At 42.3% G+C, this 20340-nt stretch overlaps 1 protein-coding gene across 2 annotated transcripts in view; it reads left to right on the forward strand.

Moving 5' to 3' along the window:
- Window positions 1-20340, forward strand: part of CUL2 (cullin 2) — a 454610-nt gene that overhangs the window by 51015 nt on the left and 383255 nt on the right. For both annotated transcript variants that reach the window (XM_069211221.1, XM_069211220.1), the window contains exon 2: window positions 8826-8966. In XM_069211221.1, the coding sequence (XP_069067322.1) occupies window positions 8848-8966 (119 nt within the window). In that variant the 5' untranslated portion in view covers window positions 8826-8847. The remainder of the gene's footprint in view (window positions 1-8825; window positions 8967-20340) is intronic.

A 20340-nucleotide genomic window follows, 5' to 3' on the forward strand; every position in this document is an offset into this window, starting at 1 on the left:
TCCAAGGCTATTTATTACATGCAGTACATGATATGCTAACTTGCGTTGTCAGTCGAGGAGCCAGCTTCTATCTTTGAGACATAGCATCACGTAAGAATTTGGTCCAAATGTTGCATGGGCTAATATATAAACAATACCGAAACCAAATGGGGATATAAATCCTGTGAGAATTGTATGGTCCAGTGCATCAATCTCCCTATATTGTATTGTATTGTAAGAGTATTTATATAGCGCTTACTACCCCTGGTGATATATATAAACATATAACTCAATTTAGATGCACTGTTCCAAGAGAAAAGACTCAGTTCCACCAATTAGGATAGGGGTCTTCTTGGTCCCCACATGCATTAGCCTTGCAGGAACAATAGCCCTCACTCACCATTAGGTGGCCTGCTTCATCATTGGGCAATGCTCTGCAATAACTGACGGGGCCCCCCCCAATGCCGGTAGTGAGTGGCTGTGAGAGGGGCTGGAACAAAAAATAAGTTAAAATTGGCTATAGGTGTCCGAGATAACTATCTTTTTTGTAACCTGACACCCATCCCAAGGTTAAAAACAAAAAACGGGAAGACTCAGAGTATAATGATCTGATTCCCTATCCAAAAAATGAATGTATGTCTACTGCTTCAATTAGAGGTGTAGGTGTTGGAGAACTGTGTGTGGGTATTCCCTGCACTACAGAACTACTGGTCATGGTCAACATGTTTCTCACCTAAGGAAATCTCTTGGATCTAGTGGCCATCCAGCAGGACCTAATATCGAGCCTAACCCTCACTAAGAGAGTAAAAATACTCTATTACTATTTCTTTTGTAAGAAATCACTAAAATCTTACACTGGCGTTGTATGCTTCTGAATGAGGGGACCCTCCCAGATCAGGTATACAGGCCTCTTGGGTATCGCATGGGTGCTGGCTGCTCTCTATCAAGACAATTTATCTGAAAGGCGCCGTCGTCAGTATGACCTACCCTGTGCCAATATAAACTACACACTGTCCCAAGGAAGGTAGAGGGCATTCCAGTCATGATCATTCTGGGATGCGTACTGCTCGATGAGCAGTTTTGCTTATACTGAACCTCCAGCTTGCCTTGAGGATTGCCATTTACACAACAGGCAGACCCCTTCTATTCTATCAAGGTATGGTGCTGGGGGTAGTCCCTTAAGTCAGACAAGGGAGAGGTTTACACTCATTGTGCTTTCAGATGTAGACACGAGGTTAGTTGGGAATCTCTAGAACATCTTGAACCACACACAACATGGTGGGGCTGTTTATCTTCTTTAGCTTGATCGAAATGTTGGTTACTTTGCTTTGTTTTATCTGCCTAATTTTTGCAACACATGCTTTCTATACCAAATTGCAATTGTTTCAATAAATGTATTGAAAATGTATCTTGTGTCTTGTCTCGCCTTGGCACATGTGAGTAACTGAGTGAAAGAAGAACGATCTGTTTCCATGACTTCCATGGGGAGTCAGTGTTATGTTCTGGTTGTCATAATCACCTTTTACCCTGATAGATTTGTGTGAGGCACTGTGAGCTAGCCAGGAGTTAGGCCGACAGCTACTAATGGTGAGTGTTGCACTCAGTCTCCCACACTCAGCGGTGCTGCCGTCCTAAACACGCAGTTCTATCACTAAAGTAGGACCCACATAATATCATGAATGACTCACTTTCTGAACCTCTGGCCTCCATATCTGCAGCTTGTCAATTGGCGCTCTTCAGCTCTGGTGCCATGAGAACTCACTCCAGACTGAGAGTTTCTCTCAGCATTCGTCATCAGAATGCATCTGACAGGCACCAGTAAATAACTCTGAGACATATTGCTTCCTTGTCATTAAATTACTTGAACTTAGTGTTTGATGAGCGTATCCAGTCTCTCAAAAATGTGTCTATGGTTTCACCAACTCTTTGTCGTTCTTGACTGAAAATTTACCTTTCGTAATCTACATTCAGCATTGGATTGAACTTGTGATTCAGTGCTTCTTTATTTTGACAGTGTGTAAGTTCGTCAACTCGCAGCATTTTCTTTGTGACTTCTTTTGTGCCCTCACCAGCAAGATTCTAAAGGTGTTAGATAATCTTCTTGTTATCTGCTTCTTCTAGTGCATCAATGAACTCCTCAAATGGCTTTATCCAAGCAGTCCATCGGTCACCAATATTTTGCTTTTTGGCAGTGTCAAACAGTGGAGGTAGTTTCAGGAAGGCAGCGGCATTCTGAGATTGACCGACATTGAGATTGGCGGTCTTGGTGAACTTGTTTATGCACATCATCTTTGAGGCTTTGTGATGTGCTGACCTCTGGGTCATCTTTGATAACTGCAGGAAATTTGGCCTTTTTCTTGGTCTCCGTTGGAAAAATAGTTGTTCACTATAAGGACGTGACTTACTTTTATCTAAATTGCTTTGTTTTCAGGCATTCTTTTGTGCTTTTTGACACCTGGTTGATATCTGCCTCACAGTGTATCTGATTGCAGTGTTATCTTGCAATTTGCTGTTGCTGTTTGTGGCACTTTCAAAACCTGGTTGTATCCGCCTTCAGCATAATTGTTCCATGTAATGTATAGCTTTTTGTTGCAGTGTAGCGCGGTACCTCACTTTATGGCTTTGCCAACAGGTCTTGGCCAACAATGTGTATACTTCTCTGTGAAGCTTTCTTTATATTCAAATGCTTCACATAGGCTTGACTTTCACTTTGACTCACATGCGCCAAACTTTGATTCCACACTTCCACACTGAGGCACACATAGCACACACAAGCAAATTGCTTGGACCACTGCAAACTCTCTGGGAGATCACTGTCAATCTTTGGGTTACTTATCCCCTATCTCATCACCAGATGTAACGTCTTCCCCAGCCTGGGTACCCACCAATGACTACGCCACATACGGAGTTCGGTATTACACATCTTTGTCTGTGTGTAACCGCTAACTCAGCATTCTAATCCTGCATTCACTTCACCACGCTCTAACACTCAAGTCACAATTATACAGTCGCTCAGGAGCCCAAAGCATCCCTTCTTTATAAACTCGCATGACACTGCATACAGCAAAAATGGAAAGTACCTCACCCATTGCAATGGATAAGGAACCTCTCAACAGTAGCGTTTTAAAAAAAAAATGTAAACAGGGAAGGTTAAAAACCATAATAACCCATTGTTCGAGCATGGTAACAGCAATTTGCTAATGGGCCTTCAGGTTTGTTGCCAACTTAATAAAGTAACTACAAACCCAATGGTCTTTTTTCTGATAGTAGAAATTAAATGTATATGTTATGTTCCTTTATAAATTGACAAAATAATGCATTAAGCCTGGACTCCTTGTGTCCATTTACCAAAGCTCCTCAGGTGTTATGTTTAACATGTTGTTCATAGGTTCAAATCTTTGCAGACCTACTTTGCCTTTCTTTGCTCTTAGATTGAGTAAAGAAGTACCATTGTGTTGCATAAAACTAAGCATCAGATATCAGTTGTGCAGCATAACCCTTCTTGGTGAACTCTCTACTAATAACCCAGTTTAGTTTTTTGATTTTTGTAGTTTGCTTAATTTTTGTTGTGTGCTGCAACAGAGCATGCTAGAAATCCCTGAGATGTATCAGAGGTCTTAGAACTTTTTAAACCTTCAGGGGCGGGTTACGGAGAAGCAGTCATCATACTATAAAATATTAAAGACGTTGTCAGTGAAACAGGCCCTTCCCAAACGTTAATGCCTACGTCAAAGAGCAGGTTACTAAAGTTGTACACAAATAAGCATTTCATGCTGTTTTATCCTTGGAGTGATTTGATTTCTTGCACAGTGTGTAGAATAAGCACACACAGAAAAATTTCAGAACCATGTTACTGACAGGCACACAGAATCTTAACAAGTTCAAATTGCATTACTTGCCACACTTGCCCTTCATTAAATATTCTAGACATTGCGATTGAGCAAGGACACTTTTTGATTCCAAGTAGCCGCTGTGTATCATGATGACCTATCTTATTATTTTCTATAAGATATCAATATAGCTTTTGTTATTGATTATAAATTAGCATTGAAGTATTGGTGTTTAAATCTTTGCTTGCATGTAATGTAAGTTGAATCTTTCTAAGTGGACATAGCCTACAGAATTTGCATTGTGTTTTGAACCAATCTAACTGAGACTGATTAGTTATGCTCAAAGCGGAAAAGCTTAAAGCCAGGCCGCAACACATTTAGCTATATCTAGCATTTCAATTTCATAGTAGTTGGATCTTAAGTCAGGCTGCAAAATAATGGGCAAGGATTTGCATTAAAAGTAACCAGCATTGGCAAAGCAAATATAACCAGCTATTTTCTTATATAAGTTAAAGTGTTTAATTGGCAAATTGGCATGTGTGTGTTTTTGTAGATAAGGGGGTGAAAGTGAAAATGGCTAGGCACTTGAATGGGTGAGTGACTGAATGCATAGATAATTGAATGGGTGCATGGACAGATGGATTAATGTGTTGCTTATATGAATGTTTGAATAGGTACATTGATTTATTTCCCAACTCTTTGGACAGTAGGGAACTTAAACATCAAAGGAGTAGTGATAAGCTCGATCTGCATATCTTGAACTACTACTAACTACGGCCTTGAAAATGTTTGATTCATGTATTTGTATCATCAACAGTCTGTATGCATGTCTGTGACACTCAAACGTCGTGATGTGAGCAGGGATGCAGTTATAAAGCAAAACCATTTACATGTATTCAGGTAATGTGAGCATAATAGGGTGCTGTTAGATTTAGGACTGTTCAATGAAATGAAATCGGATTTTTTTCACACTGCAAGTAAAACGCGAGTCATCCCATATGGGGCAATTAATACTGCACGTTTGGACAAAACCGTATAGCACAAATCTGAACCCTTGTTTGGAAGGTGGTTTGGTCGTAAATCCCAAATGTAAGCTAGAACGAAAAAAGTGGAAAGCTGGTTATGGGAGTTGAACCTCCAAAGCTCTGAATCACCGCCTTATGCCACTTAACAGCTCAGAAAGCTCAAAAAGCAGAATATCTTAACCTCACTAGGTCTGTCATTGCGTATAGATCACCTACGGCCTGTTGCGTGAGACTGGCTTCTCTTTCGGGCTTCACATTGTGCTAAAAGTATTGTTAATGATCAGGTAATCATAATATGGAGGGAAAATTTGTCTTGTTGGAAAAAGGCACGACGTGTTATAGATGGTAAATTACTTTCGTATCGGTCCCGTTGAGCAGGAAAAGAGACGTTTTGTGTTGTTTTTTGTGTTTTTTTTTTTTTGTTGTAATCCTCAGTAAGGCATAAGGATGTATATATAGATTTCTGTAAAAGGCTCCTGTGCTAAAACAAAAATTCATTGATTGTGTTGAAACTTGCTAGCAGTGCGGTAGTGCCCATAATTTAGGATAATAATAAAAAAAAGTAAACTCAACGGTGTAACCAGGGCAAAAGACATAGGTGTAGAAGTCCTCCCGCTATTTTTAGAGCAGGTACACTGTTCCCCTTAGCTGGAGGCAGAGATGTGTCACCTTGTGCCCCAGCAGTGCATCTGCTTCCATTTCCAAACACAGTAGTCGTGTAACAGCAAGCTTAGCTGTTTAAAAATCCACCCAGCATATTTTGTTAACTCACTAAATCCAGTTTAAAATTAATTATCAGATTCCAGGTGCCTTTTAACAAAATATTGGTACTCTCGGACATTTTGTTTATTTACATAATGATATGCGAATTTTTTTTAAAAGAAAACACATTTTCATGTTTCTTTTAGATTATGGTAATGTATTGTTTTTGCAAATAAGTAAATTCCCTTGTGACGCCACTTCCTGTGACAGCCTTTTATATTCCATATGCTAATTAGTTCTCCCAGGTTTTTTTTCTTAATGCTCTTGTCCTGGATATAACCTGGAGGGGATTCCAACCCAGACTCGTGTTTGGAGAGCATCTGCGGTCCATCCTCGTAACCACTCGACCACCTGACTATAACTCACGTCCTAAGGTAGCTATAACTCGTGCCCTTGCCATGCACCGTTTTCTTATTAATAGTATTATTGCAAACGTTGCAGGTATATCAAAGATGCCATGCAAGATCTTGTCAGTGACATAATATGTGGAGTAATTAGCTGTGCATGGCGAAGGTGCGAGTTCTAGTTATCTAGGGCTGTCAGTTATAGTTACTTGAAAGACCTCTAACTATAGCTGCTGAATTTGTGATGGTTTTGTACGAGTTAATTCAAACCCTAGCTATAATGTCCCTGTAACCTTTGTTTTTTTCAGTCAACTTTTATGTTTTTTTAACGTAAAGTCATTTTAATTACCATACGTTATTCCAACCCCTGCTGCTCACTGCAGAGGCTGATCGCAAGGCTTGTCCTTGCAGCCCGATCCTTATAACCACCCAACCCTGTGCCATGCATGGCCTTTGGCCGTGTGCAGCTCAAGTTGGCCACAGAGCCTGTCTTTGTCAGTGGATGTGTGAGTGGGTGTGTGAGTTGGTCTGACAGTGGGTGTGTGAGGCTGAGTGGGTTTGTGAGTGGACACCTGAACCTCTGAGTGCATGTATGGGTCTGTGGGTTTTCTTTAAATATTTTCCATAATTGCAAATATTATGTGAATAATTAGTGAAAATGTGTGAATTTTCGTGAATATCGCACGCTGTGACACAAAATTATATTAAACCTATAATTTGCTCCTAAAACACACCTATATCACACCCCTGTGGTCAGGGTCCCTTCCCCCTGATGCCTTATGCCACTTTTAATTTTAATTTTGCCCCCCAGGGACCCTGACCCTGACCCGTGAAATAAAATGGCGGTCGCAATTTTCTGGTTGTGGTCAGCACAGGGCAACGCTTCTTTTCTCATGCATATTCGTAAAAATTTCCGAATTTTGTGAAATATTCGCAGCCAAAGATATATACATTTATTTACCCTTAAATATCTCCTAAACTACTAAACGGATTTACACCAATTAACAAAAAGCACAATCTGCATGCCGGCAGCTAGCTTTCTTCCAAATTCGGTGAAACTCCATCCAGTGATGCAGGCTGTAGACGTGTTGACAGGTCCTATGGGAATTAACTTGGGTAACACAATGTTTTTTAGCCCCTTTTTCTCGGCCCCCGCTTGATGGATCACTCTGAAACTTCCTGTGCGCAGCAAGAATCACCGACCACTTTTTTGGAAAATTTTGTGAAGATTTGTCAAATGGTGCCAGAGATATAGGCCAGTTAAAAAACGCTTTTTCTATGCAAACGTGGTCCTAACTATAACTATCTACATGGCCGAAGGGCTGTGCACAGCATGAGGTTGAGGGCCTAGGGGTGTTGGCCGTAGGACTGGCTTCAGGCCAGCCCATACAAAACCATAGTAATTGAGCCATTATAGTTAGAGTTCTTTCAAGTAACTATAACTTGTACCCTAAAGTAACTATAACACATGTCTTTACAATGCACAGCTAAATACTCCAGATATATTATATCATTGAATACATCTTCTATCCCATCTTTCATATTATCAATGCAACATTTGCAATAAATTTATTGCTGAGACAACTGTGCCTTGTGAGGCCGCAAGTTATAGTTACCTGAAGAACTCTAACTATAACTGCTAAATTATTATTGTTTTTTTATGAGTAAATTCAGAACCTAAGTATAACGTCCCTGCAGCCTTTGGTTTTTCAGTGAATATATTTACGTGTGTGTGTGTGTAGGTATAAGCATATATGTATGTCTGTATGTATATGTGTGTATGTATATGTGGATAATTATATATGTATACACATGAATATATATATATTGAATGGTATTCATGGTTTTTGCCTAAAGTATAGATTCTCCAGTGTATGTTTATCAGGATTTGTGGTATATGAAGATAAATATATACAGCATCAAGCTTGCCATTTGGTAGTACATGATGGAAGAAATTGGACGCACAGTTGTTTTTTTTTCCTTCGTTCTCATACCGCTTGGGATACCCTGCATTGGACTTCCAGCCAGAATGGACATATCTTTAGGCAATCCCACGATGTATGTATGAGTGTACCCCTTTGTGTGCATCCTTGAGGCAACAGTCTGTTGTGATCCTACCCTAGGCAAACAGCTGTGATCTAGTAAAGTACCCACAAGGTAGGATTTTGAGCAGAATAAGCCTGGATTGTGCTGTTATTACCACCTCTGCGGCAGAGTGAAACACTCCATTTTGCCAAGGTCTCCCCCCCCCCCCCCCCATTCTTTTTGTAGTCCCGTTAACTAGGGGTGTGGGTTGGGGGTGTGTGGTTGTCACTGGTGGCCCGTGGTGTACTGTAGATCACCGAGATGGTGTGCCAGTGAAGAGGGGCCCCTAATACTCAACATTCCATCGGACTCCCTTCAAGTATCCCCATCTCCGGGTCAATACAGCCTCGAAGTAAGTGCCTAATTTGGATTAATCTCATGTGGTCAAATTGTTGGTTATCCAAGATCAGTTGATCAATTGCATGATGGACCTCCTAGTTCGATGTCATTTAGGAGAGGAAGAATTCCTGTCAAGATAGCACTTCCACAGTGAAGTTGAGAGATTATTAAGGTATGTACTCTTATGCTAAAATGTTAGTCCTGAACATGGATGCAACACTTTCAGTTTAGTGTGCAGCTTAGTGGTAATCACTTTGCCTTACTGAAAAGGCTATACCTGTCTCCAGGTATGCTTCCGTATTACTTTTAAACTTTGCCACTCAAATAAAATTATGTACAGTTCATACAAATTTGTTTGAACTAATGTGTGCTCTTCTACATGGCACTAGAGGACGATTATTATCAATATATCTTTCATGTCTGGTCCTTCTTATTAATGCATTCCTTTTTGTTTTTTTCAGGTTTTAACATTGAGATCCCACAATGTCCCTGAAACCACGGGTGGTGGATTTTGATGAAACATGGAACAAACTTCTTATGACAATCAAAGCAGTTGTCATGTTGGATTATGTTGAAAGAGCCACATGGAATGACCGCTTCTCGTATCCTTTTGAAAAGTTAATGTCCCTGTGCAATCTCCATGGATGGTGTGTGATCACCCAGCACATTTTATTATGCACAGTAGTAGTTCAGTGCTGACTTGTTTAAAATGAGATGTACTGTATAAAACCTCTAACTTGCTAACTAAAAGTTTCCAAATGCTTTTTGTGGTTGTCTATTAAGACTGCAGTGAAAAAGTAGAAATAAACCAATGTTTAGAAGGGTTGGCTTGGGAACCTGTAGCTGCCATAGAAAACATTTAATACCAGCTTCTAATGACACAGACTGAGTATAGAGCCAACCTGGCTTCCTTCACGAAAATGCTAAAAAAACATGGCCAACCACATAATGACTAAAAAGCTGTAGTCTTTACATGCAATTTTTGGTGGAACTAATAAAATATGCTAATATTCCAGTGTCTAACAAAACACCCTTAATCCAGAGTTTGCTTTTGCAGCAAATCTTGGTTTGACTGTAAAATAATGTATACCTGACACATTACAGGCAAAATATTTGCTGTGCAGGAAGAACATTGTATTTTTGTTAGTGTCTGCAAGTGGAAAAAAGTGGCCTGAAAATCTGCAACCAAGAAAACACCAGTTTTATGATTATATATCCCAAGGTATTGGTATAATATGGTTAGGTAATTCTAATCTAGAAGTGTTGCACACATTTTGTAATGTTACAAATGTTAGTGTTGCTTATGTTGCATCACTGAGTTGCCATTGATCTCTGCTGTTCAGTGTGGCAATTGCATCTTACATTGTCAAAGTATTGCCTTGTGTGCCTGAATACCTATGTATTGCGCACATAAAGAATCGTGTATTTCCGGCAGTATAATGCTCCCACATATACATAATGCGGATATTGTAAGTTAATTTGGAATCCAAGTATCTCCTTAGAGTCTTGCAGCATCCTTTTTTGTATTTTTAGTTATAAGGGGGTTGTCTTAAAAGGTGTCCCTGTTATTGTAAAGTCCTTATTGACGTCTCCTAATCCATCAACTACTTCAATGAAGTGTAATTGGGAACACAGAATTACAAATAATTTAAAATTTACAAATGTTTTTCAGTTCAGTTTTTTACATCTTTATATGCAGTTTGGTACACTTGTTTTATACTCAGGGTATATGGCTAAAGGTACCTCGATAGGTGTATAGCTCACTGTTTGGTTTGGGGCAGTGACTATTTTTTCCATAGGGTATTGTTTTGGCTGCAAACATTTCTGACAGACCACATTTCAAGTTTTTTGTTATCCTCCTTCCCCAACCTAAACTTTTATGGTGTGAAGAATACTGGGTTCTGCTGTTGCTTCAAGTGGCCTAGAAAAAGTACATTTATAGAAAGGAAAGATACTTTGAAGGTTTAATGAAAAATGTTCCTAACTATCCTGTAGAAAAGATTCAGTTCTATTTATTTCATAGCAGCCATTTATTAACTCTAAAAATCACCAGAACAAACTGCCAGTCGCAAGAATCTCTGGAAAGGGTTCAACAGTAAAACAGTAAACCAATCTAGAACAATTGATTCCAGTCATTGTCCAAACAGGTGTGACCAGTTCCAAGGTATTCCATTAAACCGCTCATGTCCCTTTCTTTCGTTGCGTGAGTCCAGCCTCAGATCCATCCTCATTGATCCTGCATAGGGTCTTCTGAACCTATGAAAACAGATAACCATAAGTGGAGTTCTCCAGGGAGTATACGAAATCACACCAGAAAATATCATTTTCCTAATGAAGTTCAGCCACAAAGCATCATGAAACAACCAATAAACCAGGTCAACAAAATTACCATCTTAAATGCAGTACTTACTAGCAAACCAGGGAAGGGTTGCATCGAGGACCGACTCGCCGGGTGGGATAATCCTTGCTTCGGTGTCCTTAAAAGAATTGAAACTTTTTTTTACACAATAGTTAGGAACAATTTTCAGTCTATGTCAGGACTGGAGGTGAGTAAAATGCTAGTTGAAAGCTTACTCACCACCAAATGCACCATATCCAGCACCGGCTTGAAATAGAACCTTTTGAAGGTACAGTCCGAGGACCAGTCTGCCGCATTCATGATGTTCTCTAGGTGTGCTCTGAAAGCAGAGGCCTTAGAAGCCCATAGCTCCTCTAGCGGAGCGAGCACCAAAGGTAGATAGATCAATACCGCCTCTTGCATCACCCAACTAACCCATTGAGCACTGGTTTGCGGATGAAACTGCTCCTTGAGGATTATACAGGACAGTCTGGAGTTGCCTCTCTCCAGGAGGCCTAAACTCATCAGACATTTCCTCATACGCCTTTTAGCACTGAACCAATAATAGTTTAGGCGATTGCTGTATAGGATATAGTCCTGGTGTGCGACTTCGTCCATCTACTAATGGAAAACGTAACCCCTCAGGGAGCATATATCCTGCCCATTATATCCAAGGCATAAACATCAGACATCCTTCAGCAGGATACGACACACAAAAGCATGGCTAGCTTTGCTGAAAGCTCTTTATGAGATAAAAATGTGTTTAGATGCCAGGACATAGAGAGATTCAACACTTGGTTGACGTCCTAAAGCACCTAAAATCTCAGTGCTGGGGGAAATGATAATCAAATTCCTCTAAGAAGAGAACCCTTAAAAAAAACGTTCCTCTACCAGAGAACCTTCCACCTGAACGTGGGCCATTGAGATGGAGGGCGCCAAGTTTTTGAACAAACAATAGGCCAACCCGTCCATTACCAGACTAGCCAAGAAATTAAGAATCTGCACTACGTCGGCAACCACGGGATCCACACTCCGTCGACGTGTCCATCGAGACCAGGCTGACTTGTGTCATTTGATGGTACTGTCTGCCCATGTTCTAGAAAAGAGGACTTCAGCTTGTCTTGTTGTCATCTGCCAGGCCATCAAACTCTGAGAGCAGTCCACCACTGTCTGGGGTGGGAGTCAAACTGGACAGGGAAGACTGCGGAAGCGAGGGGAGTTGGATTGGAGAATCCCAAGAAAGTTCCAGAAGAGCTGAAAACCAAACTTGAGATCTCCAGATCGGGGTTATCAGAACCACTTCTGCCCGTTGCTGCCTGACCTGGGCTGACAATGACCATAACGAATGGGAGAAAGGCGTAACCCTTCTCTGGAGTCCACTTCTTCAGAAAGGCATCTGTCGTTGCCGCAAGCGGATCTGGTCTCCAGCTGAAAAATCTGGGCATCTGGTGGTCCACATGGGACGCAAAAAGGTCAAGCGAAAAGGGAAACCACCTGCCCTGGAGACCCTCAAAGACTTGTGGGTGGAGTTTCCACAGGCTGGACTCTCAAAGGTGTCTGGAGTGCCAATCCGCAACCTGATTCGCCTGACCTGGGGGGGTACTCTTCTGTGACCAAGATTTGACGTTCCAGGCAATGCTGCCAAAAATTGGTTGCCATGTCCAAAAGGGATTTGGATTGGGTGCTCCCAGATGATTGATGTATTGGACAGCTGATCCATAGTCCATCTGGAGAAGGACACAAGATTGAATTTTGTGTCTCGCCCAACACTGGATCACAGAGGAACCAGCTAGGAGCTCCAAACAATTGATGGGCAATGCCTTCTCCTGAGAAGACATAGAAATTCCTGTGGAAAAATCTTCACAATGAGCTTCCCAGCCTGACCTGCTGGTGTCGGACGCTGACGTGATCTGGGGTTGATCCAAAGATCGCCCTTCCATTCCAAGCTTTCATGTGAGAAAGCTAACAGGAAATCTCTGCTTACGCCTCTCCTGAGAGAGACACCATCTGGGATTATGAGAGTCTCGCAGGTGGGGAGCCTTGAGATATTGAAGGGTCCAATAGTGCTGCAGCCCATGGAAGATCACTTGGATGGAAGAGGACAGGAGCTCCACAAGTCTGCTGCAGTGAAGTGTGAGGTTTTGCCAGGGTTCTCCTCTGCTCGTATCTGCTCTTGATGATCTTTCAGGATGGAAGGCTCAGAGTGGCTGAGGTGGAATCGATCACGAACCCTAAGAAGGTTGACTTCTGGGAAGGAGTCAGGAGGGACTTAGCCTTGTTGAACACAAACCCTAGACCCTACAGATGATCCACCGCCGTCTGCAGCTGAAGTGTCAGTTGTCGAGGACATTGGGCCATGAACAGGATGTCGTCCATGTAAAAAGTGATGAACATTCTCTGTGCCCGAAGGTGTTAAACCACTGGTTTGAGAACCTTGGTAAAACACCAGGGAGCACAGGAGAGCCCGAAAGGGAGACTGGTAAACTCAAACACTGGTGGCTCCAGACAAATTGGAGGAACCTTTGATGAGGAGGAAAAATCGGATCCGACAATTAGATGTCCTTGAGGTCCATGTGGGCTATCCAGTCGGCTGGCCTCAGCACGTCTGTCAGAAGGTGGATACCTTCCATGTTGAAATGGTGGTACACCAGCCATTCATTGAATTCCCGAAGGTTGATGACAAGGCGTCTGCCCCCATTGGGTTTATCCACTAAAAAGAATTACTGATAGAATATCGCCCTTGTTTAAGAGGGATAGAACCTCTGCCTCTTGAAGTGTGGCCTCCTGGAAAGAAAATTGTATCAGGCTAGGAACAGTAGACTGAAACGGGATAACATAAAACTCTATTTGACCATCTGTAGTGCCAAGGAGTCTTATGTGATGGACCTCCACGTGTGAAAGAACAGTGCTTGCCTGCCCCCTACCTTTATTAAAGGAGAAGGACGAACACTCACCGGAAGTGGAAAGGTTGGACTGCCCCTTCAAGCCTCTGCCTCAGAACTGTTGACCCCTGGTGAGGTAGAACTTGAAGAAGCGCGTCTGATCCCGATAGTAGCTTCGCCTGGAGCCTTGTCTCCTGGAGGGATTATGGGATGCAACGCGAGAAAACCCTCCTTGGGAATCCTGAGAGGGGAAAACGCGCTTAATGGTGGAATGGGCGTTGTCTAAGGAGGTAAAGGTGTTTACAAAATTGCTCAGCTCTCTAATAAAAGGCTCCCCAAAGAGTCCTCCCTGATCCACTGCACCTGCCTCCAATTTGGCAAGGTCTCTATTTTTCGGGTTCACCTTGATCAACAGGGACCACTGCTGCTCCATGGACTGAGCACAGGTTGTGTTACCTAATAAGATAACCGCTCTCTGTGCCCATCCCGATAGAACTTCCGGAGAGATCAAGATGCCTGAAGACTTGGCATCCTCTGCCATGTCTAGGATCTTGGTTAGTGGGACGGTAGGTTCAGGAGCTTGTCCTGGCAAGCTCTCCAGGACCGGTCTATGCCATTCTTAGGGTCCTTAATGAACTTAGATAAAAAGGTGGCCATCTAAGGATCGATGTCCGGTGTCAATGCAACTTTACCCTCCAAGGTCTGCCACAGACATTCTGCTCTCGGGTTCTACGCACCTCTTTTTCTAGTGGCTTGCGGGGGCGGCCTGCCACATATTGTGCCACTTTGTCTCCAGGAACCACTCCAAGGAGCGGGGGTGAAGAATGTCATCAGGGTCCAACATGTTGGACCCCGTCGCTACAACGGAGGCCTCGTTGGGAGGGTAAGAATGGAGCCCTGGTCGAGACGGCCTGGCCTCTTCATCTGGCGAACAGCCATCATCTTGGGGACAAGGATTCTGTTGGATCTGATGGAACTGACTCTGTGGGATCTGATAGGGGCACAAAGGAGGGGGGGCTTATGGACAGGAAAGCTTGCTTGAGGTGAGCAAAGGTGTCCAGATCAACGGCATTCTCATGGGGGTGCTTTGTCAGGACAACATCCTCTGTGGTATCAGATGCGCTTGAGGAGCCCCAGTGGGCCCATCAGCGAGCAGAGCCACGCCAGGGGGAGTGCTTGGGGGTGAGGGGGGATCTTTGTGCACAATAAGATGTGCCAGGTGCTGCTCCATGGGACCCTTGGCCTCTTCAACTGTCCTATAACTGGAGGCATCCATGGCCTCAATAATTAATAAGGCAGGAATTTGATTCCCAAATCAAATGGCACTAGAGTGTAGCCAAGGAATGTGGACAGCCCGAGGGCTGCATGTTTGGGACTTTGGAGTGGGGGAAGGGGAGGAAAGGGAGAGAAACCCGGTGAAGTTCTTGGTGGGGTTGGGCATCATAGATTGAAGGACAGAGCCTGGGAACACTCCACTGGTGCAGTATGTTTAGTGGAGAATGGAGGCCTGGAGCGTGTTCCCATAAGAGGCCGTAGTGGCCACAAAATACAGACCCAACATGCGTTTTGAATCACAGGCAGTACTGATCCCATACAAGCATTAAAATTAAGACTCAGCAGTACAGACTCCACATACCAAAGGTGCGTCTCTCTCCAGGCCCGGGCTCACAGGCTGGGTGGCATGCAAGCTCTGACTGACAGGATCAAAACTGTGACGCGGGCCGGGAGCCGCACTAGAAAGCGGGCTATCAAGTGGGCGGAGGAGCGCACCGTGGCACGGAGCCTTATCAGACAGCTGATCGTGAAAGGAGTGCAACGCAATCCGGCAACAATTAAATCACACGCAATCTCATTGGCTATAAAGCACAGTTTGACATGCAGAAAATAGTTTACTGCACTGAAAATAAGCAACAGCAGAGAGTAAGTTATTTGGGCTGCGAGCAGCAAAGAAAGGGAGGGTCATGAGAGGTGTAGTGGAATACCTTGGAACTGGTCATGCCTGAGTGGATAATGACTGGAACTGATTGTTTTTGATTGACTTACTGTTTTACCATTTAACCATTCCCAGAGCTTCTTGGGGCTGGTAGTTTTTTCTGGTGATTTTTGAAGTTAATAAAATGGCTGCAATAAAATAAAGCGGAGGAAGTAAAGCACAGTCCTCGCCTCCTGTCCTGCCATTGAATTGGTTTACACAGTTCTAAAACTCACTCCATATTGATGGACACCAGGGGCTTGATAATTGTAAGTCCTAGCACATGAAGCCAGGGATTTTATTGACCTGCTGTTTTAATATTTTGTTTTACTTTCATATGTTTAGCCAAGCATTTCAAGAGAAGTTTCTTTAAGTTGATTCTTTTTTTTTTTACTTGTACTATAAGACGGGTGAGGGCAGGGCAATGTTATTAGTAGAAGTCCTGTACAAAGGCAGTTAAAGATGCTTTTAGAGCAGCCTCCACCAAATGTACTGAAAGTAAAATTAAATAGTTTGTTGGGGTGATGGATGCCCGGTATTAAAAGTTGAGTAATGGCCCAGACCGCCTCTCTATGTGGGTGGATATGTAGGATATTTATTAGCAAGCCACTCGCAGTGATGAATATCAGTCTTAAGGTGTGGAGACATACCCCATGCTTTGAAGGGCAGATCGGTGGGAATACTACATTAGTTGGCAAGTAATGTGCAAAAGATTGAAATAAGCAATCTGCCTGGCATGTTACATTGTAATCTTTGTGATGGTAAGACATTTTGGAAATCCTGGAAGAATGGAGTAAGTTCAAATGAACCTTTGAATTGTATCTACTGCCTGTAGCAACACACACCAGAGAATTTCGAGGCATCTCCCCATCAGCGTGGATTGGAGGAGACAGGCTGTTGCTAATAGGACTCTGATAAATTTTGGTTATGCTGGCAACATTTGCGTAATGAGTAGTTCAACTCAAGGAAGAATATAGGCACTGACTGTAGCCAGTTGGGATATCACCCTCTGCGTTCAGTAGCCAGTTGGGATATCACCCTCTGCATTCTAGTTTCCCTTTGTGTCTTTCTTTTTTCATCCAAACACACTATCAGGGGAGGTGAGTTGAATTTATCCTTTGGCTCCAAGAGTATTGTTCTAGGCAAATTAATCCTGTTAACAGAAACTGGAAAGGGTATCTGTGTCTAACTGCACTTTTTCTCCAACATTCCTCTTCTTTTATTTTGATTTAAGACATACCTTCTGTCCACTTTCCAGTGATGAAAACTCAGTTTTCACCTTTTCTTTACTCTTGAGATCTTACTTTCTAAATACCTAAAAGGGTGCGGCTTTCAACAGATCTTGCACATTAATTTGTTTAACAAGTGTGTTTCAAAGGATGAATTGCAGATATTGAGTTTCCAATAAACAATTATATCTTTGGAAGAAAAAGTTCACAACTGTTACTAGGTTATTGCCCTCTTTCATACTCTACAAACTTTGTGATTGATAAAATGTATGTAAATATCAAAACTTCCGTCAACGGGTAGTATCATTTTCTAACGGTCCTCCTAAGCAGGGCTAGGAAGTTTCTGTCCTATAAGTAAATCTATTCATGAATGGAAAGAGGAAGCAAACGCAGGACGAAAGGGAAGCAAATCCTAATATTTGAAGGCATCTGCAGAGTTGGTCCAGCCTTAGATGAGCAAAAGCATCATATCGAAACAAATGCTGCTTTCTCAGCTGCATAAGCCCATTTCATGAATATAAGGCTAAAAGAGTGAGGGGCCCATATTGGGTCACTGACAGTGCAGAGCAAGCAGACATACAAAATACAGTTCTTGCGGCAGTCTTTGGCCATTTGATACACTGTTTGCAAGCAGACCCTAATTTATCTGATAAGAAGCACAGAATCATCCCTGATATGACACACCTGTCAAACTGTTATTTTTCTGCAGCTCTGTATTGATTGGTATGTGCCTGTGCTAGGCTGAGAGGTGTTGTCCAGAATTGCAGTTGACAAGAGGGGCAAGATGGGTAATATAGTATTTTTTAAAATTTGTTTTGGTTTTATGGAGCTTCTTTGTGTTGCGTATGGAAGAGGGTAGCAAAGGATATTTAATACTAAAAGCCATGCAAGGTTAAATTACATCTAGGGTGCTGCTTTATCCTCTACAGAAATTGCCTGTTTAATATTTCTCTTCAAAGTCAAATTTACTTATTATAATTGGGCCAATTGAACAGTGAACGAATTACCCTTTTTAGCATCTATTTCTTATAACGCATGCTAGTTTGTTATTAGCTTATTAAACTAAATCCAGCTTCAATTATCGTTTCCACTCCGTGTTTTTTTTTTCCAAGCAACAATTTGTTTTTAAATTGCATTTGGGGATTTTATATGGTAATTTAAGAGCTATGTAATATCATCCAACGATCACGTAACTCTGTCATGACAATCTGCATTTCTTGGACTTGCCAAGGTAGGATGTCCAATAGTTGAATGGTTCCACACGATCATATTTGGATTTGTGGGTCCTTCTGAGAGATTTAGAGGAATTCTGTTCAGTAGGGGAATTCAGGCTTGAGTTTAGGCCCAGTTTTAGGTATTAACCATAACTGACATTACCAACAGTCTATCTTGAGGGTTTGCTTAAGTATTGGAAGTAGAAACTATTTATCTTGGCAACCTCTTCTGAGCAAACATGTTGTCTTTAGACCACTTTGGATTTTGAATTGTGTTGGTAGGTGATGTAATTGCTCTTGCTATTTTCTAGCTCTTTCTTTAACAAACTGTGGTGAGAGCCGATTTTTGATGGGTCGCCGAGTCCAGGAAATAAATAAATAAAGATGCCTTTAAATTTTGTATTGATCATGTCACATTTACTGTGCTTCAAATGCAGATGTCAGCCTGACTTCCACTGTTTATTTTCTTAACACAGAGACTGGTGTTTACATACTCCTCTCACTTTGCAGTCATAGAAACAAAAATAAAGTAAATTATATAACAGTCCTGCATGGGTATATGAAGTGTAAAAGGAGATCTGGAGGATGTATTTTTGTTCCTATCACACAACAAAATGTAAATACTGGTAAATGAGCTGTATACATTCAGCAATTAGTAAAGTGAAGCACTTTTTTGTAATTCTGAAGTGTGTTGGAAACAAATATTTTAGTGAGAACGTGGGATTAGAACTAATCAAGACACTTAACTTGGTGATGTACAAAATAAATATTCACTGAAACCGATTTCCACACATTATCATTATGTGCAATATAGTTTTATATATTAAACTGTGTGTTCAAATTTAGTGACCATTTCAAAAGACAGTGTGCTCTTCTGTACCATAGAATGCTTTTTTCCGTAAAAAAAAAAAAATCTTTTAAAAATCACTCACCTCATGTCCATTAAAGTTAGGTGCGTCTCAAAAATTTGTCGTATGAAAAAGTGGGTTGTGGTTCTAAAAAGTTTGGGAAGCACTGATCTAGCTGCCAGTCTGTCATTGTGAGTGTGCATTTCAAAATCATCTTATACCTCATCTAACTTTCAATGCCGTACTAGACAAGATCCCCCTGTTAGAAGAACCCATTAAAGTGGAGGAAATTGAAATGGCGATCTCGGCACTGAGTACCGGTAAGATGCCAGGCCCGGATGGGTTCCCTCCAGAATACTACAAAACCTTTAAAAAGGACCTGACCCTGCGCCTACTATGCCTCTTCGCAGAGGTGGAACAAGGCGGATCCTTTCCCACGGAACTAGACACTGCCACAATAGTAGTGATCCCCAAAACCCAGCCCCCTTCACCACACTTCGCGGACTACAGACCAATATCATTGATCAACACCGAAATTAAAATCTTTGTCTCAATCCTCGCCACTCGCATAAAAAGGGTCCTGCTGCAGTTAATTCACCCGGACCAATGTGGATTCATGGCAACCCGCAGTACACAACATTGTATCCGCAGATTGCACATAGCCCTGGCTGAAAGACACCGATTGACCCGGAACCTGGCCCTCTTGTTTATAGATTTCGAGAAAGCCTTCGATTCAGTTGACTGGGGATTCCTCCTCCTGGTGCTCCACAGGGCAGGCATGGGGAAACAATTCTGCCTCCTTATCCAAGCGTTGTACACCAATCCTACGGCATGTGTACAAGTTAACGGGACCATATCCCGTAAGTTTGACATTCGCAGAGGTACGTGACAGGGATGCCGCTTGTCCCCTCTTCTGTTCACCCTGGCCATTGAACCTCTGGCACAGATGGTCAGGACTGACTCAGCATACCGAGGATGGAAATGGAGCCCATCCCATGAAGACAAGGTAGCCTTATACAATGACGATGTTCTGCTGTACATGGAGGAACCAAGTATAACGGGTCCCAGAAGCCTGTGCCTCCTACAGAAATATGAACAAATCTCGGGCCTCAGGAGGAATCCCACCAAATCAATTCTAGTTCCGCTTACGAACATGCGGGATTGCTTGACTGGCAAAATACAATACCCTTACGCAGACTGAGTTTGTCCTGGGCGAAAAATCTATTCCCTCTGCTGACACGAGTCAAAACGGACTTGCAGAGATGGCAAACATTGTGCATCAGACCCCTACTTATATTATTTGGCTATCCAATTGATAGTGATCCACAACTGGTTTAATGAGGGGTGGGAAGACCCGGCATACAGGACGGAATTGACACTCCTAGGCTTCCCACAGATCCTTGACATGCTTTATGGATCACCGATTCCTCGTGACATGGAGGAGGTAACCAAGGTGGTCTTCCTGGCGTGGCTCTCAGCGCTACGCTACACTC

Source organism: Pleurodeles waltl, chromosome 10 (assembly GCF_031143425.1).
Source record: "Pleurodeles waltl isolate 20211129_DDA chromosome 10, aPleWal1.hap1.20221129, whole genome shotgun sequence".
Classification (NCBI taxonomy): Eukaryota; Metazoa; Chordata; class Amphibia; order Caudata; family Salamandridae; genus Pleurodeles; species Pleurodeles waltl.